Here is a 24,992-nt window from a genome sequence, read left to right as displayed (position 1 = left end):
AATCTCTCTCTCTGCCTCTCCTCTCTCTGTGTAACTCTGACTTTCAAATAAATAAATAAATCTTAAAAAAAAAACTAATAAAAAATAAAAATAAGGGGCTGGAGCTGTGGCTCACTTGGTTAATCCTCTGCCTGCGGCGCCGGCATCCCATATGGGCACCGGATTCTAGTCCCGGTTGCTCCTCTTCCAGTCCAGCTCTCGGCTGTGGCCTGGGAAGGTAGTGAAGGATGGCCCAAGTGCTTGGGCACCTGTACTCCCGTGGGACACTAGGAAGAAGAACCTGGCTCCTTGCTTCGGATACGCTTAGTTCCGGCCTTAGCGGCCATTTGGGGGTGAACCAATGGAAGGAAGACCTTGTTGTCTGTCTCTCTCTCTCACTGTCTAACGCTATCTATATAAAAATAAATAAATAAATTTAAAAAAAGGGGTTTCTTTCAGGTGGACAAATACTCTAAAATTAAACTGTGGTTGCTCTTTATTAATTGCACAATTCTCTGAATAAACAAAACAACTTAATCATATACTTTAATCCTATAATATGTGAATTATATGTCAATAAAGCTATTTTTTAAAAAGGAAGAGCAGAAGAAGGGAGCTTCTGACAGAGTTGCCATGGTTGCCAGAAAGAAGGACTTCAAACTAGTAGGGACGTTATACCAAATTATCAAAAACTTCCCAGAATTATTTACTACAGAAGAGATATGATCACTTTTACACACAGCTTATCCTGTCCAGACATTCTGCTTCATTACCCTAACTTAAATAAAATGAGTCACAGCACCCATGACATCATTCTATCTAAGAGTTACTAAAGAAAGAGTTGAGGATGAAGAAAATTGACCCACCCATAAATCTCAAATTGTTTTATTTCACAAACTCATTACTAGGTGCCTGTACTAATTTATCTGCTATACAGTGAATAACATATTTCTAAATCCTGAATAGGCATTAATAGTAACACAGAAATTAGAAATGTACTCTAGCCGGCGCTGCGGCTCACTAGGCTAATCCTCAACCTTGCGGCGCTGGCACGCCGGGTTCTAGTCCCGGTCGGGGCGCCGGATTCTGTCCCGGTTGCCCCTCTTCCAGGCCAGCTCTCTGCTGTGGCCAGGGAGTGCAGTGGAGGATGGCCCAAGTGCTTGGGCCCTGCACCCCATGGGAGACCAGGAAAAGTACCTGGCTCCTGCCATTGGATCAGCGCTGTCTACCAGCTGCAGCGCGCCGGCCGCAGCGGCCACTGGAGGGTGAACCAACGGCAAAAGGAAGACCTTTCTCTCTGTCTCTCTCACTGTCCACTCTGCCTGTCAAAAAATAAAATAAAAAATAAAAAATAAAAAAAAGAAATGTACTCTAAGCATAAAAGATATATTCTGTGTATTTACTTAAAATGGTAAATCAACTCTTCAATTTTCATTTCCTAATGGTGAGCTGGTTCTCCTGGATAAATCAGCATTTACTGCTAGACCTGGGTTCCAATACAACTCCCTCCTCCTCTGCTCACCTCTTGAAGAATTGTTTGTTTCATCTCCCTATGTTAACATCTGTCTTTTCCCTTCATTTGTGTGCAAAAAATGAGTAAGTTCAATGAGAATACTACTAGGAAGAATCAAGAGAAGTCAAATGAAAGAAATAGTTATAAAATTTCAGCAATTATATTACCCACAAAACATCTAGGAAAAATTGGACTATATTTAAGGCACATATACACTACAATACCCTTCCAGTCATGGTTAAACATTATTTAAAAAATTTCTTCAATAGAAAGACAAAGATAAAATGACAAATTACTTTTCAAATCTTCTTCAGATTGAATACTGAAAAGTTTAGCCTACAAAATATTTGGCTGTGGATTCTCATCCATATAACCTTTCATCTACCTTTCCATATATGTAAAATATGAAAATCCAAGGATCTGTGCATAAACAGAGGATTTTTATTTGGAACACATCAAGTATCTGTATAAATTCAGTTAAAAAGAGAAATGACTTCTAATAAATACAGTGACATTCACTTAAATCAAAGCCAAGTGGATTATACCATATTTATACCAACCCTGGGTGCATAATGAGCTTTTCTATATTACTTCTAAAATTAACTCCAGAAATCAACAAAACAATCTATCTTATGATTGCTATAAAAAAGGTTTAATTTTTAAATAGCTGAATATTTTTAATGAACTGAGGTCAGAGACAAGAATCAATAACCTCTACCTAAAAGTTTATCCATTACTGATTGTTTTACCATAAAAACAATCTGTATCATTTTCTTGTTATCTCTAACAATGCACATCACTTTTTGTTATCTTTTTTTTTGTGGCAAGGGAATAGGGTAAATAGCTAAAACTAACAGATGAAATTCATTCTTGTGTATGTTTCAATATTAGAATCAACATGTCCTCAAAAGTCCCTCTAAAATTTTGTATCAACTTTAGATTTGCATACTTTGTCATTAAAAATGACATTGTTATAAACCAACAAGACATATTCCTTCAATAACAGCTTCAACTCATATGACAGAGCCTAGAACATACTACATATCAAATAAATAATTGTTAAACATATGCAAGCATTTAGTGCCCATCACTAAATCATACAGAAATTCCTCATTTAAAAAAAGTAATAAGAAAGATGAATTAATGAATTTGGTATTCAGATCTCCAACTCACATGGTATCGCATTGAGCTCTACTACCCATAATTTCCATCTTATATTTTAGTTGTGCCATTTCCTGCAATCCTCAATCCTTCTGATGTTTGCCTCTCCTTTTTATTCTTTTTGTTCTACCATTCTGTTAACTTTCAACAAATTGTCACTATAAATTCATGTCCATCAATCAATGAGAAATATTTAAGTAAATTTGAAGATGTAGAACGTGTGTCTTAATTTTTGAATTACAACCCACAAAAATTGTCATACTTATAAGGTGCATTTATATCAAGTTTTTTTTTTTCATTCTATGTGAAACGTACAGTGGACTCACAGGTTTATTTCACAAGTTGCTACAAGTAGAAAGAGACATGCAGGATGTACTTTTACTGGAAATGTATATGGATAATCTTAAATTTTGTTAGTAAGCCAATTGCCCTTGGTACAGAGTGAGTAATCTTCCAACAACAAAGAGCTACCTTAGTTTGTACATTATAGAAATCCCTGCTTGGCAGGGACTTTGAAAACAGTTGAAAATATGCTTTTATAGAAAATGAGTCGGGGCCAGCGCTATGGCACAGCAGGTTAACACCCTGGCCTGAAGCGCTGGCATCCCATATGGGCACTGGTTCGAGATCCAGCTGCTCCACTTCCAATCCAGCTCTCTACTATGACCTGGGAAAGCAGTACAAGATGGCCCAAGTCCTTGGGCCCCAGCACCCACATGAGAGACCTAGAAGATCTCCTGGCTCCTGGCTTCAGATTGGCGCAGCTCCAGCCATTGTGGCCAATTGGGGAGTGAACCAGCGGATGGAAGACCTCTCTGTCTCTCCCTCCCTCCCTCACTCCCTCCCTCTCTCTCTCTGTGTGTAACTCTGACTTTCAAATAAATAAATACATCTTTAAAAAAAAAAAGGAAAGAAAATGAGTCTATTTTACCCCACTGCCATCACCCATAAAACAGAGGTGTAGTGCTGACCTGGTTGTATTGTTAGCCTATTGGAAATAGTCTGGGACATGAAAACAGTGACATTTTCTGGACTTGCAGTCTTCTGGTATTCAAACAACCAGAATGAAATGCCGCAATCAACACAAAGAAGTATGCATGGTGTCATCTTGGAAACAATGATTCTCCAAGAAGAGATGTCCTCTGTTTCAGAACATGGGCGCCCAAGTGGGAGAGATTCTCTCACACCACTTATACCTTCTCAACTTAAACCTCAGTTGAGATTACTCACCATGGAGAATCAGGGTTACTTTTTAGGGTAGATCATATCCCAGAAGGGGTTTAGGGCAGAACAACAACAACAACAAAGTAGAAAAGCACAGCCATGAAAGGTATGTGTCATAGCTTTGTTTCTAACTCTTCACTTTCTAACTGTGAATGCCCAGAGAAACCCAGTTCTAAGTATATCACAACTATAGGTGGTAAAATATATAAAAAATTTTATGGCTATTCAGGAATCAGAGGGTATAGAAGAGTTAGATTAAGGGAGTGGCTATCATTTGAGAATAACATTTAACTGTGTAAAACTCTTACAAACATAATCATAAATAGAATATAGCCCTAAAGTTGGAAAAAATAGACATGTCAATACTGCAAGAGGTAGAGATTAAACAGTCAAGAGTATGTGGGAGTTATTTAATAAGAGCTATTACTCCAGTTGCAGTATTTCAGTTCTGCTAAAAATAAAGACTTTTTATGATGTGATCTAAATAAAAAGCTGCTTTTTAAAAATAATAAAAGCTACATCCTATGTCAGAGTACCTAGATTTCAGGGCTGGCTCTGGCTCCAGCTAATGAAGATCCTGGGAGGGAGCAGGTGGCGCTTGAAGCAACTGGGATCCTTCTATCCACTTGGGAGTCCTGGTCTGAGTTCCCAGCTCCCAGTTTCCATCCACTGTGGGCATTTAGGGAGCAAACCAACAATTGGAGGACTCTTTACCTCTATCTCTCTGCCTCTCAAATAATAATATTAATGATCATAACAATGTTAATAAAAGGTATCTCTCCAGATGTTGTAGCTAATCTATTGGTATGCATATACACACCAAGTTCAACATATAATTTTTTTCTCTTTGTCTTTGTTAAGTAACAATGGACACTTAGTCACCAGAGTACAATCTGAAGTTCCATGATTTTTAAATGTAAGAATTATAAACATCTTTACTTCAGCCCTTCCATTTGTGATCACTGCATGACAAATCAGACAATCTGTCATAAGACTCCTCAAAAACATAGTTAATCCTGCCTTACTTAGGATTTAGTTTTTAAAGGACGCTACCTGCAATCTTTTTTATATGGTGACTTCATTTCAGTAAACAGAAGTTTGTCTGTTTCCTGCTGGCATCTAATCGCTGTATAAACCCAATCCATAAGAAAAAGCCAAATGTCTAAGGATTCCACAAAATTCACACCAAATTTCTTCATCAATTGATCTCCCGGACAAATTCTGGGTAATGTTATACATATCTTCATGTAACACAATGCCTGCCTTACACTGTAATGGAATTTCATAAGTATCTGTATGCATTTGATTAGTAGTAGTGACACTAAATGTAAAACCAGATATTGAACTCCTTAACATGATCAAATAATTTAAAGCAGTTATGTCAGGTAGATATTAGGCAAGGCTATATGTTTCTTTTTTTTGACAGGCAGAGTGGACAGTGAGAGAGAGAGACAGGGAGAAAGGTCTTCCTTTTTCCATTGGATCACCCCCCGATGGCCACTGCAGTCGGTGCACTGTGCTGATCCAAACCCAGGAGCCAGGTGCTTCTCCTGGTCTCCCATGTGGATGCAAGGCCCAAGGACTTGGGCCATCCTCCACTGCACTCGTGGGCCACAGCAGAAAGCTGGACTGGAAGAGGAGCAACCGGGACAGAATCTGGCGCCCCGATTGGGACTAGAACCCAGGGTGCCGGCGCCGCAGGCGGAGGATTAGCCTATTGAGCCGCGGCACCGGCCACTAAATGTTTCTTAGTTTAGTCTGAAAACTAAGGTAATACTATCCTATGTGCTGCCTTTCAAAGATCGTGATACTTTCCTTGTCCAGTACTCTGGAGCTAATCTATATATCATTTCACACTATACTAATAGAGTATATTCATGTGGCATTCATCACAAATAAATATTTTTAGCTGCACAAGTGGTATTAAACCTTAGTCTATGAAGGTCTGAAACAGTGCGCCAACTTGACTGCAAAGTGGTTCCTCTAAGTGTGGATCTTCTGGACCAAACCATATACCCAATCATCTTATGAAAACTTCATTAGCATTATAGGTGTCCTCCACCTTTTCCAAGTGATTTAAATTCACTACCTGTGAATCCTATGATGTTTATTATCTTTTAAAGAGTAAACAAATTATGAACGCAAATACTTATTTTGTGTGAACAACATATCTAGAGTTATATAATGATATACAGTCATCAGGCAAAGATCTCTTAGGAGGAAGAAAAAAAATAAGTCATGAAAACCATCAAAGTAAGGAGACACCAGTGAAAAAGCAGATATGCTTACCTGTTCAGGCAGATGAAGAATGGTGTGTTCCCCTGCACTAAAGTGGGACAGAGATTTATATGCAGCATTTGCTACAACTGGGTCCTAGATAGGGTAAAAGAAATGAAAACAAGTAAAAAAAAAATAACATATGTGAAACACCAAATCTGGAAGAAGAAATCCTTCCCTTACCTATCCCAACATTTACAGTCAGTGCTTTGGAAACAGTTTTCAAGCCACTTTTAGGGCAAAACTGCATTATCTAGGAATTTCAGAAGAGAATTCAAGGAACTTTATCCTCATTTCAAAAGAAAATACTGATATAAGAGTGAAAGAGCCTGAGGAGTGGAGTTAGAACCATTGGGAAAAATTATTGGCACCATATATTTTTCCTAAGAATTTGTACCAACTAAAAATACAAAGGGAAATAATATGAAAGGCAAAGGGATAGGAAACATTAAATTTTTTCCTAAACATAAAGTAACTCATAATTGTTCAGGTCCCCATGAAGGAGTATGGATTAATGGTAGCACTATGAGGGTGTGGAGACTGACAAACCAAGGTTTCCTTTCTGATTCTCCACCACCTACTCACATGCAAATTGGCCTTTTTAAGTGAAGTTCCTTCACCCAGGAGTCAGTCATAACACCACTCACACCTTCTTCTCTCTAATCCCTGATTGAAAAAAACCACTGAAACAATGCACTGGATTTTTTGTGTGTTTGTCATACTTCTTGGTAGGGGAGGAGTAAAGCAGGAAAAGATGAAGGGCCACGTAAAAACATGAGTTAATGTCAACAGTCCTTCTTTACACCTCGCAGATTGAAAAATATTAAGTCTACTTTATGGTGAGAATGCATAAATGGGAAGAAATCAGGAATAATTTTTAAAACCCAAGCTTATCAATAGTAATATCTTTTTTAAAAAATCTTAAGCCATCATTTCAAGGGAGTTATATCTTTTATTCTAAAGAGTCTTATTTAGGAGCCGGTGCTGTGGCACAGCAGGTTAACGCCCTGGCCTGAAGTGCCACATCCCATATGGACGCAGGTTCAAGATCCGGCTGCTCCTCTTCCAATCCAGCTCTCTGCTATGGCCTGAGAAAGCAGTAGAAGATGGCCCAAGTCCTTGGGCCCCTGCACCCGTGTGGGAGACCTGGAAGAAGCTGCTGGCTCCTGGCTTTGGATCAGCACAGCTCTGGCCGTTGCGGCCAATTGGGGAGTGAACCAAAGGATGGAAGACTTCTCTCTCTCTCTCTGCTCTCCTCTCCCTGTGTAACTCTTTCAAATAAATAAATAAATATTTTTTTAAAAGTCTTATTTAAAAAAAAAAAAAGAATCTTCTTTTCCCAGCTTTTGCTTTGAGTTGTTGCTAACCCTTGTGACAATACCTTATTTTGAGTCTGGGTCCAGAGGAAGCTGAGGACTTGAACTTTAAAATTCTGAAAAATCAGTAAACACCAGAATAAAATTTTAAGACAAAGTTAAAATTGAGAATAAACAATCATAATTAGCAAATAATAGAATTAAATCACTTTTTAAACTTCACCAATAGTAACTGGCTTAATTTGTGTTTATCCACCATTTATAAATTGAAAATGCTCAGAAACAGGCATATCAACTGAACACAAGATATATAAAACATACTGAGATTTCAAGATTATTAAATTTAGAAATCTGACCATTTCATACTGACCCCTCAAGTCCTAATACAAATATCATTTTCTTATGTCACTGTTCCTGATCCCCTACCTAGAAAAGTGTTCCTTTGTCCAACTGACCATATGGCACATGGCACACTTTAGCATCTGGTATGATTAACTCCCTACTAAGTTGTATACTCCTTGGGGCAGTGACTGTGTCTGTCATTTCAAAGACAGAGCTGATGGAGCCCAGGATAGTTCCCCAATGATGACAAATATTGAATAAATAATGGAATGAGAATAAAAGCAACTTCTTTTCCAACACTTAGTATCTTCTTCATTTCAGTCACATATAATGGCTTGCCACTATAAGTCAAATATTCTCCTATATCCCTTCCCCTTTGCATATACCATCCACAAAATTTCAATGGGAAGCAGCATTAAATGAATTCTTTAAGACCCAAGTCTAATAGCACCAACTATAATAAGGTTTCCTTGGATTTCTCCTAAAAATGCTATTTTTCTACCACAGATTCATTGTTCTCTGAATAAGTGTACTCATCAAATGTTGTTATAATATCATTTCTCATGTTTTCTCCTTTGCCCAACTTTGAACATCTGGGAGGTAGGAACTGATACCATGGTATAATGGAAAAATATAGGCTATGAGTTCAGGTATCAGCTTTTTCTTAGTAATTATAATCAGATTATTTACCTTGTACATAACAGATCTCAATAAATATTTGATTAATAAATGGATAGGCCTCTTAAAATCTGTTTCATTAGCTATGAAATATAAAATAGTACTTTCATATCAGATACTACAACTAATTGGTATATAATAATTACAAGAGTGCTAGAGAGTTACTAGGTACTCAATAATAGTAATTATTATTATTTATTAGTATCTATAAGCCCCAGTAGAGCTTTAATAAATATATTGAGTCAATTAATAAATGTACCAAGCACTGTGCTAAGCAATTGAAAAAAAAAACCACTGCAGTTGAATCAATGATTCCATTTTCAATAAATTTGGAATTTAATTGAGAAAATGGTATGTACATATATATGTTTTACACTATAGAAATAAATGTGCTTAAACAGATTAAAGAGTGGGGCCGGTGCCATGGTGCAGCGGTTCAGCTCCAGCCACTGCGGCCATCTAGGGAGTGAACCAGCGGATGGAAGACCTCTTTCACTATCTCTACCTCTCTCTGTAACACTGTCTTTCAAATAAATAAAATAAATCTTTAAAAAAAATAAATTAAAGAATTTTGGGAACAACAAACTGCTGCTTACAGACAAAAACTAAAAGAACTGCATTAGTTAAAAATAATCATGATTCCTAAAACAAATTTTAAAATTATATATATATATATATATATATGTTCACAAAAAGGTAATTCTAGACAGAGGAAACAACACAAGCACAGGAAAAGAAACAGAAATGTTTGGAGACAAATAGGAAAATTATTAATGGTTCAGTTTTTCTGGAGTACAGGATACAGAGCAATGGAGTAAAAGCTGGATTTAGGAAGGCCTTATTGACAGTATAAAGACATTGGACTTCATTTATTTTAGGCAAAAAGAAAACATAAAGGTGAGTAGGGAAAGAAATGACCAAAAAAAAATGTCTTGGAAAAACTAAATTCAATTCTAGTGGCTCACATCCAAATTAATTCTAAGCAGTTAAAACAAAACAAATTATCTAAATAGACATGGAATGGAGAGAGGTAAGGATAAAGGGGAAGGAAAAAAAATCTTTCCCTCTGTATTTCTGCATTCCTGCTTCCAAAGGCATGGTAGTCTCTGGATTCCCCGACTCACCAGCAAAGTGACTGGGAGAGAAAATACGGACAGAATGACCCCCAAATATTTTGTCTGAACAACAGAGGAACCCTAATATTATATAATATGAATATAAATAAAAAATAAGATAGCAGTGAAAAAGATGTGAAATCTAAAAGAAAAAAAATAACCCAGAAGACAATTTGCTAAGCAAGCATAAGAAACAAACACACAGAATCTACTTCATACACTGACCTGTAATAGGATCCAAATAACCAAAAGCACATGAAATACAATGGTATATATGAGTTCATCACTTGAAGACAGAAAACACATTCAGAAAATACCCTTACACTGGATTTTAGTCTTAGCTTAGCTCCTTATCAGTAACCCTGCAGACTCTGTGACTATGTAAGAGCAAGTATCTATGAATCACATCCATAAAAAAGACTGATAGGGAACTATATATCTTAGGTCTGACAAATTGATCCTTCAATACTTTAAAACAAAAGCCCACATGTGAGAATTAAATCAAAATACCCTGTACTGTTTAGTCATTCATTCAACAACTACTTACTGAATATACATAATGCGCCAGGCACTCAATAAGGACAAATTTGATTTTATTTATTTTGCAGCCTTTAGAGTGATTAGAAATATTATCCTAATCCTGTTCAATTACTTGATCTAAAACATGTAAGGGACTATTAATAGAATTTTAAGGAATGGTAGTTTACAAAGTCTATGAAGTATTAAATCCGGCTTTGTTTTTGTTGTACAAGATTGCTTTAGCTATTCAAGGTCTCTTGTTAAATCAAACTAAAAGTTCACCAAAATAGCGAGTAAAAATCAGCTGCTGCTCTTTGAAGGAAATGGAACAAAAGATGAATATGGAAGAGATTATGGCCTGGCCTACAAAAGTAGAGACATAAAAGTCTTCTCCTCTAACTCATTTCATTCAAAGAGGCAATGAGGAAAGCATCAAGCAGTAATGCATGAACCTTATGCACAGAATCTTCCACTAAGTGTCAGCCACCACAAAAACAACCAGTGAAATTCATACAATCGGAGAAATTTGTCTTGTCTTCATTAAAGTCATTGTAGCTTATTTTCAAGAACATAAAGAGGCCGGCGCCGCAGCTCACTAGGCTAATCCTCCACGTGTTGCACCGGCACACGGGGTTCTAGTCCCGGTTGGGGCGCTGGATTCTGTCCCAGTTGCCCCTCTTCCAGGCCAGCTCTCTGCTGTGGCCCGAGAGTGCAGTGGAGGATGGCCCAAGTCCTTGGGCCCAGCACCTGCATGGGAGACCAGGAGAAGCACCTGGCTCCTGGCTTCGGATCAGCACGGTGCGCAGGCTGCAGCGCGCCGGCCGTAGCGGCCATTTGGGGGGTGAACCAACAGAAAAGAAAGACCTTTCTCTCTGTCTCTCTCTTTCACTGTCTAACTCTGCCTGTGGGGGGGGGGGGAGAAGATTTCAAAATGGAAGTCTTACACACTCTATTGGTTTAGAAACACTATTTTTAATATACTGACTTTGTGAAATCTTCACCAAACTCTAATAGTAAACACACAGTAGGCCTTATGTAAGTAATTCTAAGAGACACAGAATTAAGAGGGGTAGATATCCTAGTATTTCTAAGGATCCACAAAGATACGAACATGGTATCAGAACAAAAAAAGTTGAAGGATTTTTGTGAAACCAAAGGTTAGGAAGTTACTTCAAAGGGTAGTAACGTACATATTTCCAATAGAGAAACAGGCAATTTGCTGAGCTCCAACTCCATACCTCATATTCAGCTGTATTGACTGTTAAGGAAGGAACCAGAGAAAACAGTTCACTTAGGGTCTTCAAAATGAGAGGTCTTGTATCACAACTCAGCTTTGGGGACAGAGCATTCCAGGTAGAGCGGATGCAAACAACCTGTGAATCAAAGTTGTATTTATGAAATGCATGCAAATTAAAAAAGAAAAAGTTAATACCCAACAAAACCACCACTCATATAAGGCCGTGAGTTAAGAGTACTACCTTTTATAATGAGATAAAACAAGAAATCAGTAAGAATATTCAAAGATTTCACAAGGTACTATCCCTCAAAAGAATTTACTTAAGCCAATATCAATTGCTCTTTTACCATATTGTTGGCGTTAACACAAAAACCAATCGATCTCAATCTCTCTCTCTCTCTCTCTCTCTCTCTCTCTCTCTCTCACACACACACACACACACACACACACATGTATTCACATGCGAGATTAACATTACAATAGCTATATGTGTTAAAGACACATTCCTTGAAAAAAAGATCAGAATACTGTTAGTGTATCTCTTAAATTGAGTATCAATAGTTCTTGTTGCTTTTCAATCCCACTAAAGCTACACCTACTAAGAAAATTAGGGCATTATTATTCATAAATCATGCATTCTCAAATCAACCACTTTACAAGCTTTTAAAGGAATTAGGAAAAGAACTATTATTTAAAAAATAATTTAAGATGTTTTAAAACTTATTTCATATTTTTGAAGAGGCAGTTATATAAACATCAACAGAAATGTTATATCATTTTTAACTTGACCCAATTTTCTCAAACTAACTGCTCTTGGTTCATTTAAATATCTGCTTCAAATGTCTTCTTTAATTCAATTCCAGCCACAGCAGATTATTTTTTCACTGATAAGATATTTTATTAAAATTTTAAAACAGGCTGATAAATTGCCAGCATGGATCAATTAGATAGAATTTAGCAAGGATTAATCTTCATGAAATACTCATCTCTTCTATAAGCAGCAATTAACACATACAATTTATCTCTATCTACAAATTTTTTAAAAAACCTACAAGTGGTAGTAAAAGATGTCAAAGATAAATGAATAATATATACTTAAAAGGCACATATTAAGGAGACACTTAAGAAAAGCCAGTAGAAAAATCATATCTCAGAAAACTTGGCTTAGGACTTTGCTTTTATTTCTACCTTCTATGAAACTGCAGAAGAATACATGGTATTTGGTATTTGGAATCCACTACACAGATCTGGATTCAACTAACATTTACCAAGGGCATTACTACAGGTCAGCCATAATAATAGGCACATTTACATGATGATGTAAATTCAATATTATAAATTATAAATTATCAATATCTGAAACAAAAAACAAATCAATTCCTTAAAGGCTACCCCAAGTCCATGACCAGAGTAACACATAGTACTAAAAAGAACAATAAAATATGAAACATAATCTAAGCTTACCAAAAGCTTATCAATTATTGATAAGAGAAATATATGGGATTCTAAATTATTGTAAGACAAGGTGCATGATTTGATTCTGCACTATTGTGAAATGAAAATAGTTTCAAGAGAAACCACAGAAGAAAGAAATCATCAGATGGGCATTAAGAAATTCACATGAGTCTTGAGAGGGCACTTGAAGTAGGAATGGACAGAAATCATGCAGACATACCACAAGCAAAAGGAAAACACAAGTCAAACACAAAACAGCATATTGCGGGCACAAAAAGCATGGTGGGGAAAAGACTGGTGGATCACGGAGTACCTGTAATACCAAGGCTGTTCAGATCAAAATCAAAAAGAAAAGAAACCTCTGAAAGGATTCTGAGTTGAGGAACACACTAAATTTTAAAAACTACTATTAAAGATCTATTCGGGGGGTGAACCAACAGAAAAGGAAGACCTTTCTCTCTGTCTCTCTCTCTCTCTCACTGTCTAACTCTGCCTGTAAAAAAAAAAAGATTCAGTTGGTGACCTGAGAGCAAAGGAAAGCAATCACCAACACATAAACATCTCCAAAGGTATCCAAAATGTTACACTCAACAAACTCACTAATTGTTCATGTTTTCTCCTCACTTTAAATGTCTATCCAATTCTAATCTATGATGGTTTAAAACCTAGGTTTTATTTAATTTTAAAAAAACTTATTTATTTTTATGTGAAAGGCAGAGTTACAGAGAAAGGGAGAAGCAGAGAGAGAGAGAGAGAGAAAGAGAGAAAGTTCACTCCCTAAATGGCTTCAATGACTAAAGCTGGGCCAGTCTGAAGCCAGGAGCCGGGAGCCAGGAGCTTCCTCTGGGTTTCCCATGTGGGTACAGGGGCGCAAGGACTTGGGCCATCTTCGGCTGCTTTCTGAGGCCAGAGCAGAGAGCTGGATCAGAAGTGGCGCATCCACGTCTCAAATCAGTGCCCATATGGGATGCTGGCACTGCAGACAGCAGTTTACTCTCTATGCCACAGCACTGGCCCCTAAAATCTCACTTAAATCCCACTTCCTAAATTAAAGTTTCTCTTAAAATTCAAGTTCTCATTTTATCCCTATCTTTCCTCCACCTTCTAATACTTAGAACTCTGTGCCACCCAATTTAGCATTTGATTATATGCTGTCTGGTATTGTTCACTATTTTAATGTATGAAAAGTGTCTCTTCTGCTAAAAGACAATGACCATGTCTTACTATTCTCATTCCCCAATCTGCAAGCACTGTAATAAGTATGTAACAGATTACCAGTATTTATCAAGTTCTGATGAAAGGGAAACACTGAGGGATGAAACAAAGACTAGAAGCCTAAAAGAACCTGGGAAATGTTGGGAAAGTGAGAAGAGCCTTCAGCCTGGGTGAGGCTGGGGTGGGGAGGGGTAAGAGGGTGAGGGAGGGAACAATAGGAACCAATGGGAACATATAAAAAGAAAGCAAACTGGAAGGAGGAGCACCTTTGCAGGCGGATACATGAGTTCAGTTTAAAATATGCTTCATTTGAATTGATGGAAAGATGGCAGTGAGAAATACCAGCAGGCAAGAAAAAAAGACTACAACTCAGATGTGAGATTAGTGTAGAATAGCACTGTCATTCAAATATTTCTATAAATCACTACTCCATGAGTTATCATGAGGTAGTATGAGGTAGTATGCTTCCCACCGCCACACTTTATGGATTGACAAAAACAATCTGTGGCTACCAATTACAGAAATACAAAAGGACCGCTGCCCTTTCCATGAGTGGGGAGTGAGGCTACATCCTCCAAATATTTTCAAGGGTTTAGTAAAATGAAAAATAAACTTTTTAGGACTTCGTCCTAAAAAATTTGAAAACTGACTCCCGAAATGATATTCTGCGTTTGAATTGTGAGAAAATAGCCCAGAATCCTAGCCGTAAGGCATGCAGGGAATATTTGTAAACCCAAGTTTGTCTATAGGAGCAGGAAAATCTTTAATTAAAAAAAAGGATGCTCTGACTCTGACCTCTACAACCCTGGGCTATTCTTGACTAGATCTTAGAGATCTGGCCTTAAGGCACTTTAGATTATACCCATTACCAACCCCTATGTCAGCCTCCTTGAACTTATAGATCTGACCCAGTGGCCTTTTGACCTGTGGACTCAGCTGTAATATTCTAGTCTCACTTTTACTGATTTGTTCTACCCCCACTGTTTATTACCTGTTGACTAACATGCTTTCAAACAACAGATCGACTCTGGTTCTACCAATATGATAGATCACACTTGAAATGATATAAAAAGTAGAAAATTCTACATATACACTTGAACTCAAAAGAAAAAAAGAAGGCATTGTCGGTATTTTTGGGTGCCAAAAACAAAAGGGAAATACTTCCATTGAGGAAGCTGTCGGTTTCTGTGACTTAATAGCTCCTTTCCTGCCCACACAGAAATAGGAGATACATATGGACAGCAGCCTATATAAGGCTGGGAGTTAGAACATAGCCCTAACCTACATTAAAAACCAGCACACTTCCCAAGTGCTTGGGCACCTGCACCCATATGGGAGACTGAGAGGAAGCACCTGGCTCCTGGCTTCAGATCGGTGCAGCTCCAGCCGTTGCGGCCATTTGAGGAGTGAACCAACGGAAGGAAGACCTTTCTCTCTGTCTCTCCCTCTCACTGTCTGTTAACTCTACCTCTCAAATAAATAAATAAAATCTTAAAAAAAAAAAAACAGCACACTTGAAAAGCTATACCCTTAGCTAAATGGTTGGACTCAAAAACACAGAACTGAGAAATTTACCTTAAAAATGGTAGTAGTGAGCTTGGGGCACCTGGGCTATTCTGGAAGGATACTACCTTAACACATACCCCAAATAATTCACAAAGAAAATAAACTCTTCCAAAAATTATTTTTAAAAAACTGCAAACCATAAATTATATAGTTGACATGAGTAAAAGTATATAGTTGACATGAGTAAAAGTCAGCAAAAATAAGTTATTTCTTACTCAGTGGCAGAATATATCATGATGGAAAAGAAGAGGAAACCCTGAAAAAGAACCAAATGAAATCTCCAGAAATAAAAATTACTGAGGTAATCATTTAGCCTAGTGATTGGGAAGCCTGTGTTCCATATGGGAGTGCCTGGGTTTATGACCTGATTCCAGCATCCAGTTCCAGTTTTCTGCCAGTGTAGATGCTGGGAAATAATGGGCTTATGTGGCTGTCATCCACATGCAGGACCTGGATGGAGTTCCTGGCTCTGGGATATAGATGATATAGATATGGATATAGATGTATAGATATAGGTTTAGATGGAAATTATTAATCTAATTGACAGTAAGTTACTGTAAGTGTAGCCCAGAAAGATAAGTTATATAATATATATATATATAAAAAGTTCAGTCATGTAGCATTGATTGAGGTCATTTTTCTTATGTTTACCAAAAGTTTCAAAAGGATGTTAATTTTAGAATGTCTCTCAAAGAAGTGGTTGATTCCAGAGATAAGACAGAGAAAATTTAAAGCTGGAGTAACTTACTGAGCCAAAACATAAGTATTCAAAACAGGATGTGGGCTTGTTGAAAGAGCATAACAACCAGTCTAAAAGAGCTCCCAATGGCCAAAGTTTAAATAATTTGAACAACAAAAATAACAACAGTAATTAGATTACAATCTGTAGCATAAAATAAATACACATGAGACCTAATTAAGATAAATAAATAAGGGAGAAGCAACAATTTCTTTTATTGTAATTAATAAATGTAGAAGCAAGAGAAAATTGGTAAATTAGGTAAATGCAAGAATAACTATGATAGGTAAGATCTACTGGTGGATGGTAAAATTAGGCAAAAGTTTGAGGACAAACAGGACAACTGCATAGTCTCAAAGTATTTCCCCCAAGACATTTATTAATGCAAAAGAAAAACCAATAACTTTGCAGTAGAGAAAAACAATACATATTATCTTAAGCAATCTACCAATCAGTGTTATCAACAGCAATGATGCATATAAACATCATGTATGCCTGATTTGAATACAATGTAAAAGGCATATTATTTCAGAAATATTCTTGCCGAAAATTTGTAATCTCAATCTAATTATGACAAAACATTGCATATATCCAAACTGAAGGATATTTTACAAAATAACTGATGAGAACTCTTCAAGAGCATCAAGATCATGAAAACCAAGGATATTTAGTAAATAATACAAATTGGAAGACTTTTGGAAATTTGAAAAATAAATGCAATATGGAACCTGGATTGGATCCTGGAACATAAGTAAGAAAATTAGTTAAATCTGAAAAAAAGTTTGCAGTTTAGTTTAAAGCATTACACTAATTGTTGAACTCTTTACTTAGTATATAGTTGGTCTTCTGTATATAAAGTTAACAGAAAATGGATCTTAGTGGAGAATGGGACTGGGAATGGGAGAGGGAGGAGATGGAGGGGTGGGAGAGCCAATATGGTGGGAAGAATTACTATATTCCTAAAGCTGTACTTATAAAATGCATGAAGTCTATATTCCTTAAGTGAAAGGTTTTTTTGGGGAGAAAATAAAAATAAATTAAAATTAAAATTAAAAATTAATCTCAAAATAAATAAAATAAATAAAAGCATTACACTAATGTTAATTTCCTGAGTTTGATAACCACTATAGTTATTAAAAAAAAAAGACATCAACATTAGGGTAAGCAGAGTTAAATATATACAAGAACATTCTGTGTTTCTTTTCTTTTGTTTTAATAATAATTTTTGAGACATAATTTATATACCATGTAATTCCTCATGTAGAGTACGGTTGAATAGTTTTTAGTATACAAATAAATTACAAAACGATCACAATAAATTTTAGAAAAAGAAATCCCATAATCATTTATCACTCCTCGTTTTCTCCCATTCTCTCCTTCCTAGGCAACCAAAAAACTACTTTTTGTCTCTATAAACTTACCCATTCTGGACATTTCCTGTAAATGGAATTAAACAATAAGTGACTTTTTGTAACTGGTTTCTTTCACTTAGCATATTGTTTTCAATGTTCATCCATGCTATAGCAGTTAACAGTATATACTTTTAAAGCTTCATCTATTTGAAAATCAGGAAGACAGAAAGAATCCAGCTGCTGATTCAGTCCTCAAATGCCAACAACAGTGGGGCTTGGTCACGTAGAAGCCAAGAGTCCGGAACTCAATTCTGGTGTCCCAGGTATGTGACAGGAACCAAAGTTCTCAAACCATCACCCACTGCTTTGCCTGGGAAGTTAACAGGAAGCTGAATCAGAAGTTCAGGCAATGAGCTGGCAATCTGGCTTCCCAATCAGCATCTTAACTGCTGCACCAAACATCCACCCCAGCACTTACTTTTTCATTGCCAAATAATATTTCATTGTTGTATATACCTTTCTGTATTCTTTTTGAAACTCTTCTGTGAGTTTAAAATTATATCAAAAGGTTTAAAAGGGAATAGAAGAAAAACATAAAAGAAGTTCTGAGAATTTATAGAATCAATAAAAGACATTAATTTCCCAAATTAAGTCCTAAGGAAGACAATTAAAAACCAGTTTGCCTTTAATTCATTATAAATATGACTACTAAGCACTAAAGATGGATATCAGCTTCAAAGCTAAAAGAGAGAAAATACTGATTGACCATCAAAGAGCAGTTTAGAAAAACAAAAGACTTTTCAAAAAAAAAAGAATAAAAAAAGACTTTCAAAATTAACAAACACCAAAAAACCAAACAGTAAGTTCTTAAAAGCAACATGAACTGGCCGGCACCACGGCTCACTTGGCTAATCCTCTGCCTGTGGCGCCAGCACCCCAGGTTCTAGTCCTGGTTGGGGTGTCGGTTCTGTCCCGGTTGCTCTTCTTCCAGTCCAGCTCTCTGCTGTGGCCCAGGAGTGCAGTGGAGGATGGCCCAAATCCTTGGGCCCTGCACCCACATGGGAGACCAGGAGAAGCACCTGGCTCCTGGCTTCGGGTTGGCACAGTGCTCTGGCTATTGGCAGCCATTGGAGGGGTGATCCAATGGAAAAAGGAAGACCGTTCTCTCTGTCTCTCTCACTGTCTAACTCTGCCTGTCAAAAAAAAAAAAAAAAAGGCATGGAGGGGCAAGCATTATGGTGTAGCAGGTTAAACCGCTGCCTGCCATGCTGGCATCCCATATGGGCACTGGTTCAAGACCCAGCTGCTGCAGTTCTGATCCAGCTCCCTGCTAATGTGTTTGGGAAAGTAGCAGAAAATGTCTCAAGTGCTTGGGTCCCTGCACCCATGTGGAATACCTGGAAGAAGCTCCTGGCTCCTGAATTTGAATGGACCCAGCTCAGGGGAGTGAACCAGCAGATGGAAAATCTCTCTCTCCCTCTCTCTCTCTTTCTCTCTCTGTAACTCTACCTTTTCAAATAAAGTAGGAAAAAAAAGTGGTGGAAACTGGGAAGGGCAAAAGAATGAATGAATGAATCATAAGGAACAATACCTAGATACTATGCACCTATGTTAATATTTATGTACAATGACTCAGAATGCCTTGCTCAGTATGAGATTTTGGAGAAAATTCATCTCATTTTCAGTGCTTACATTATAAATTTTTGTTGCAAGGAGAGAATGGTACTTTTCCCAAGCTACTTTTCCACAGAATTTTAGCAGCACAAAATAGTATGGATGACGAAGACCTGATCCAGTGTGATGTACCGGGAAGAGCACATGAGAGAAGTCAGAAACCCCAGGCTCTTCCATTTGGTAGCTGTGTGACTATGGCAAAGTCATTAATCTCCCTCAATCTGTTTCCCCAGCTGCAAAATAGAAATAATACTGGTAACACCTGCTCTATGTATAGCACAAGGTTAACAGGAAAGGCCATACCAAGACAATTGTATGCAAACGTGCTTTATTCCTTGAAAAAGATGGTTATTGCTGTTAGGACCAATGGAAAAAATAATGAATCCCCGAAGAATCAGAGCCTTTGCTTCTAATTCTTATGCTGTAAAAATGACTTTGTTCCAGAGGAACAGATAGCTATCTTCTAATTTTACTTTCAAAAGCTATTTCTAGAAATTCCTGAGAACAGCCTGCTTCTTTTGTCCTGATTCTTCGCTCCAACAGAGGGAAAGCATTAAAAAGACCTTTAGGCTATGAAAACTGCCTTATTTGCCCTTTTCATAATGAAGGTAAAAGAAACTGCCTTCACAATTAAAGGACTCAAGTCATCATCATGCAGGGAAACTCTCTTAAGCTAATTTAACCCACACAATTCATAAAACAGGATGCTTCTGTTACCAAAACACAATAACAGAGGATAAAAAGGAGTTTGAGGAGACACAGTCAATGGAGCAGAAACAATGAGAAAAATAACATTCTTTCTTATCCTAATAATATGGGGTTAAAGGTAATAAGCATAAAAAAATGACTAGCACAGGTTTATTTAAGCAATTTCACAGTCTTTTAATGATTAGTTTATTGTCATGGCAGTGTTGTAGAGAAAAAAAGGAATAAATATTGAGTTGCATTTTTTAAATTCCTAATAATCTAAAAGACAGTACTTCTGATGATTTCCTATTAAAGTTAGTTAATTTTTGTACTGCTCATGGCAAAGAATGTAAAGGGATATATCTAAAATCCCAAACAAGCTTAGTGAATCAAAAATATTTGTCCTTGTTGTGACAAATAACAAGCTCTAACATCATGACATTTTCAAAAGAAGTACAACAGAGACTTTTAACTTACCCCATATTTTTTTAAAAACTATTTGGCAGTTGGGAGTACACACTTGTAATTCTAATATTTGAATAGAAAAGGTTTAGGATTCTGTGTAAGTGACACAAGTGAAAACAGAGAGGCTTTCATTAAACAGATTGATCTAAACTACCAAGGGACTCACTACTCAGTAGCCAGGATGTTTCCTTTCACTTTTATTCTCCCCTTGCAGGTTCCCTGAGATACCTCCCTAAGAGAAACAATACTTTCCAATGCAAACTCCATTGATTTCTCTGCAGGAATAGAAAGAATGGCACAAAGAGCTCCCTGCAGGGACATTCATTTTTCAGTTTTGCCAGATTCTGTCTGGATTAATTATCCATTTCGTAGTGGACATTCTTCTGGTATGAACTCCCAAATTCATAAAAAGAGTATGCCAAAAATATCCACTGACAAGAAAATAATTACTGCTTTATGTTCCTGCTAAATAATCAGAGGGAATCTTTAAAAAAAAAAAGGAAAAGAAAAGAAAAGAAACAAACAAACGAAAGAAAGACAGACACCTCCTATCCCTTATTTTCTTTTCCCAAAAATGAAGGTTGGACTCCAATGTAATAAAACAAAATAACAAAATACCGGAAATACGTTCAGCAGACACAAAGTTGAAAGCAAGGCAAACTGAGTATCTACTAGCAAGAAGAATAAAATATTAGCAACCTAAATTTTTAAAACAGCTAAAGAGACCCCTATGATTGCTCCATTTCATATTGAAAAATTACACAGTCACTTCAGAGACTCCAAAAATATTTCATTAGAGAACAATTTAAAGTTGTCAAGATGAAGTTTTTTTTAAATATTTATTTATTTATTTGAGAGGCAGATTTACAGACAGAGAGAGGTAGAGACAGAGGGGAAGGTCTTCCATCTGCTGATTTACTCCCCAAATGTCCACAATGGTCAGAGCTGGGCCAATCTGAAGCCAGGAGCTTCCTCCAGATCTCCCACATGGGTACAGCAGCCCAAGCACTTGGGCCATCTTCCACTGCTTTCCCAGGCCATCACCAAGGAGCTGGATCAGAAATGGAGCAGCCAAGACTGGAACTGGTGCCCATATGGGATGTGGGTGCCTCAGGTGGAGGCTTAACCTACTATGCCACAGTGCCAGCCCCAAGATGAAACTTTTAACAATACCTGTTGGATACAGTTCACTTGACAAAACATGGAGTTCCAAAAATACATCTCTAAGTAACCAATGTGGATGGTTACTGAAACTTCACCAATTACATGTGCAGGAAAAATGATTCTTATACCTCTCCCCCTATCTTATATTCCAATAGATTTGAGGATACTGATGATAATCACTCTTTCAAGCTGAACTGGCTTGAATAGATATATCTACAAGTCCCTAATAACAAGGAGGAAACATATGGGTAGCCCCTCCCCATAGTCTCAAACAATCTCATTCGTAGGAAAACCAAAATTAATATACAACCTATCAATTTGTTTTTTAGTTCTAGAAAATCAGTGATTTGGGAATTTCTTTTTTTTTTTTTTTGAAATTATTTGACAGTAGTAATTTTTGAAGTTATTCAAACAGACTAAATATAATGGAAATTTTTTCACTGGAGCCAGATGAGACAAACTCCAAAATATAAAACAACTTGAGGATATCTAATACTTTCATAATAAGACTCAGAATTATCTACTTTTTTCCCATAAACTCAAGAAAATGAACTGAGTAATTGCTATATACCAGGCACTAAGCCAGGTCTTAGAGGTAAAGAAGATTGCTAAACACATAGCTTCAAGAAGCTTAATATCAGGTGATAGAATCTGGTAACATAAACATACATTAAGAAATTTTGAGTTAAAAGACATACCAGAAGTTACATGCTAGATCTAGAAGTAAAAATTACCTGGTTAAGGAAGAGAACCATGATCAGAAAGAAGTTAATAGAGGAGATATCACTGAGGAGCCTGCTTTCCCAGGCTACAGCAGAGAGCTGGATCAGAAGAGGAACAGTTGAGACTGGAACTGACACCCATATGTTATGCTGGCCCCGCAGGCAAAGGATTAACCTACTGAGCCACAGCGCTGGCCCTGAAACTGGGGTTTTATAGGCCTGCATTACAATTATATTGGAGTCTATGTCTACCTTCAGGTCCATTAACATTTCTTTTAAATAGCCAGGCGTCCTTGCATTGGGTGCATATACATTTTTTATAGTCACATTTTCCTGTTGATTTGATTCCTTAACCATTACACAGTGCCCTTATTTGTCTCTCTTAATAGTTTTTGTATTAAAGTCTATTTTGTCCAATATTAGGATGGCATTATGTAAAGGCAGAGAGAAAGAGACAGAAAGAGATATCTTCCATCCACTGGTTCTCTTCCTAAATGGCTCCAATGGCTAGGGCTGGGGCAGACTGAAACCAGAAGCCAGGAGCTTCTCCAAGGTCTCCCATGTGGATATAGGGGGTTTAAGCACTTGGGCCATCCACTGTTGCTTTCCCAGGCACATTATTAGCAGGGCACTGAATTGGAAAAGGAGCACCAGGACACAACTCGGAGCCTATATGGGATGCTAGTGTTCCAGGCAGTGGCTCAATCAGATACACCACAACTCCAGCACAGATAATGTTATTTTTAAAAGTAGAGGGCCCTTTTTGCTTCTTACTATTTGTTAAATTCTTTACTTAGTGGAGGGTTAATCCTGTGATTATAAAACAAACTGAAAGTATGTCATTATAAATATTAAAAGACTAAGAAAGGAAGGAGGAAGGAGGGTGGGAGCATGGGTGGGAGGGTGGGTAGGGTAGGAAGTATCACTATGCTCCTAAATCTGTATATATGAAATACATGAAACTTGACCTTATATAAATTAAACTTTATTACAAGCAAAATAATAGGAGAGGGCCCTAGACAACATAAGGAGGATACACTTTTAAGAAAATTTTATATGGCTCTTTTCACTCTGAAAACCAGAAGGAAATAAGAGAAAAGTATTGGCTTTGCAACTTGAAAATTCCTTTTTCTATTTTTCATTTAATTTAAAAGCCACATTTTGGTTGCATTGTTTCCTTAATATTAAAATTGAAAGTGTTGAAACACATTGCTTCTTTTTTCACAACTCTTTCAAACGAAATTGTCCATTTGCATCTGAAATGGACATCTGCAAAATAATAAAGGCTTCTGAAAAGATTATGATATACAAACACTTAGGGATAAGTCCTCAGAATAGGGAAAGGGTGCACCACTCTAGGCAAGGGGAAAATAATAATATCAAAATAACAATATAAATAAAGTAGGTAAAATGCATTCTCAGGGCAGAGTTGAAGCAAAACCTGCAGTGGAGATTCTGTGGGAGCAGGAGAGATGCATGGATTTGTGTGGAAGATACAGTCGTGCAGCAAGGAGCACGGACACAACACACAACCCCAGCAGTCCAAAGTGGGAGAGAGAGCTAGCATTGGAGAGCAATGTGAGAAAGCAGCAGAAGATGGCCCAGACACTTGGGCTCCCGCACAGCATGGGAGACCCGTAAGAAACTCCTGGCTCCTGACTTTGGATTGGCGCAGCTTTGGCCATTGTGGCCATATGGGAAGTGAACCAGCCTTTGAAAGACCTTTCTCTCTGTCTCTCCTCACTGTCTGTAACTCTCTCTCTCAAATAAAAATAAAAACTTAAAAAAAAACCACTTTCAATAATGGACATATCAAATAGAATGAAAATCAACAAGAAACAACAGAGATAATAGATACTACAGATCAAATGGACCTAACTGATATCTACAGATCTTTTCATCCCACAGTTGCAAAATACACATTCTTCTCATCAGTGTATGGAACTTTCTCTAGAATAGATCATATGCTCATTCAGAAAGTAATTTTGTAAATTCAAAAAAATTAAAATCATACCATGCATCTTCTCAGACAACAATGGAATGAAGCTGGAAATCAACAACTCAAAGAATCTCTAGAATATATGCAAACACATGGAGACTAAACAACATGTTCCTTTTAGAAGAAAACAAAAGAGACATCGAAACATTTCTGGAAACAAATGAAGATGACAACACAACACATAAAACACATGGGATACAGCAAAAAAAGTTAAGAGGGAAATTTATAGTAATTGGTGCCTACATCAAGAAATTTGGCACCAAATAAATGAGTTATCAGTATATCTCAAGGACCTAGAAAAACAACAATCCAAACTGAAAACTAGTAGGAGGAAATAAATAATTAAAGATGAAATAAACAAAAATGAAACCAAAAATTACAAAAGACCAGTGAAATGAAGAGCTAGTTTTTTGAAGAAACAAAAAAAAAAGGGTTGGGGGGTGATCCAAATTAAATTAATAAAACCAAAGATGCAAAAGGAAATGTAACAACAGAGACCTCAGAAATAAAAAGAATCTTGATGTGAATGGAAGGGGAGAAGGAGTAGGAAAGGGGAGGGTTGCGGGTAGGAGGGACGTTATGGGGGGGGAAGC

At 37.1% G+C, this 24,992-nt stretch overlaps 1 protein-coding gene across 3 annotated transcripts in view; it reads right to left on the bottom strand.

Annotated features, from left to right (window-relative positions):
- FOCAD (focadhesin) overlaps window positions 1–24,992 on the bottom strand; it is a 381,367-nt gene that overhangs the window by 113,804 nt on the left and 242,571 nt on the right. For all 3 annotated transcript variants that reach the window (XM_002708074.5, XM_017340978.3, XM_017340982.3), the window contains 3 exons: window positions 11,363–11,497; window positions 7,536–7,586; window positions 6,167–6,250 (listed from right to left, as the gene is read on the bottom strand). In XM_002708074.5, coding sequence (XP_002708120.1) covers window positions 6,167–6,250; window positions 7,536–7,586; window positions 11,363–11,497 — 270 coding nt within the window. The remainder of the gene's footprint in view (window positions 1–6,166; window positions 6,251–7,535; window positions 7,587–11,362; window positions 11,498–24,992) is intronic.

The sequence above is a fragment of the Oryctolagus cuniculus genome, chromosome 1, assembly GCF_964237555.1.
Source record: "Oryctolagus cuniculus chromosome 1, mOryCun1.1, whole genome shotgun sequence".
NCBI lineage: Eukaryota > Metazoa > Chordata > Mammalia > Lagomorpha > Leporidae > Oryctolagus > Oryctolagus cuniculus.
Note: the sequence above shows the minus strand (reverse complement) of the source record. Positions and strands in the feature narration are given on the sequence as shown.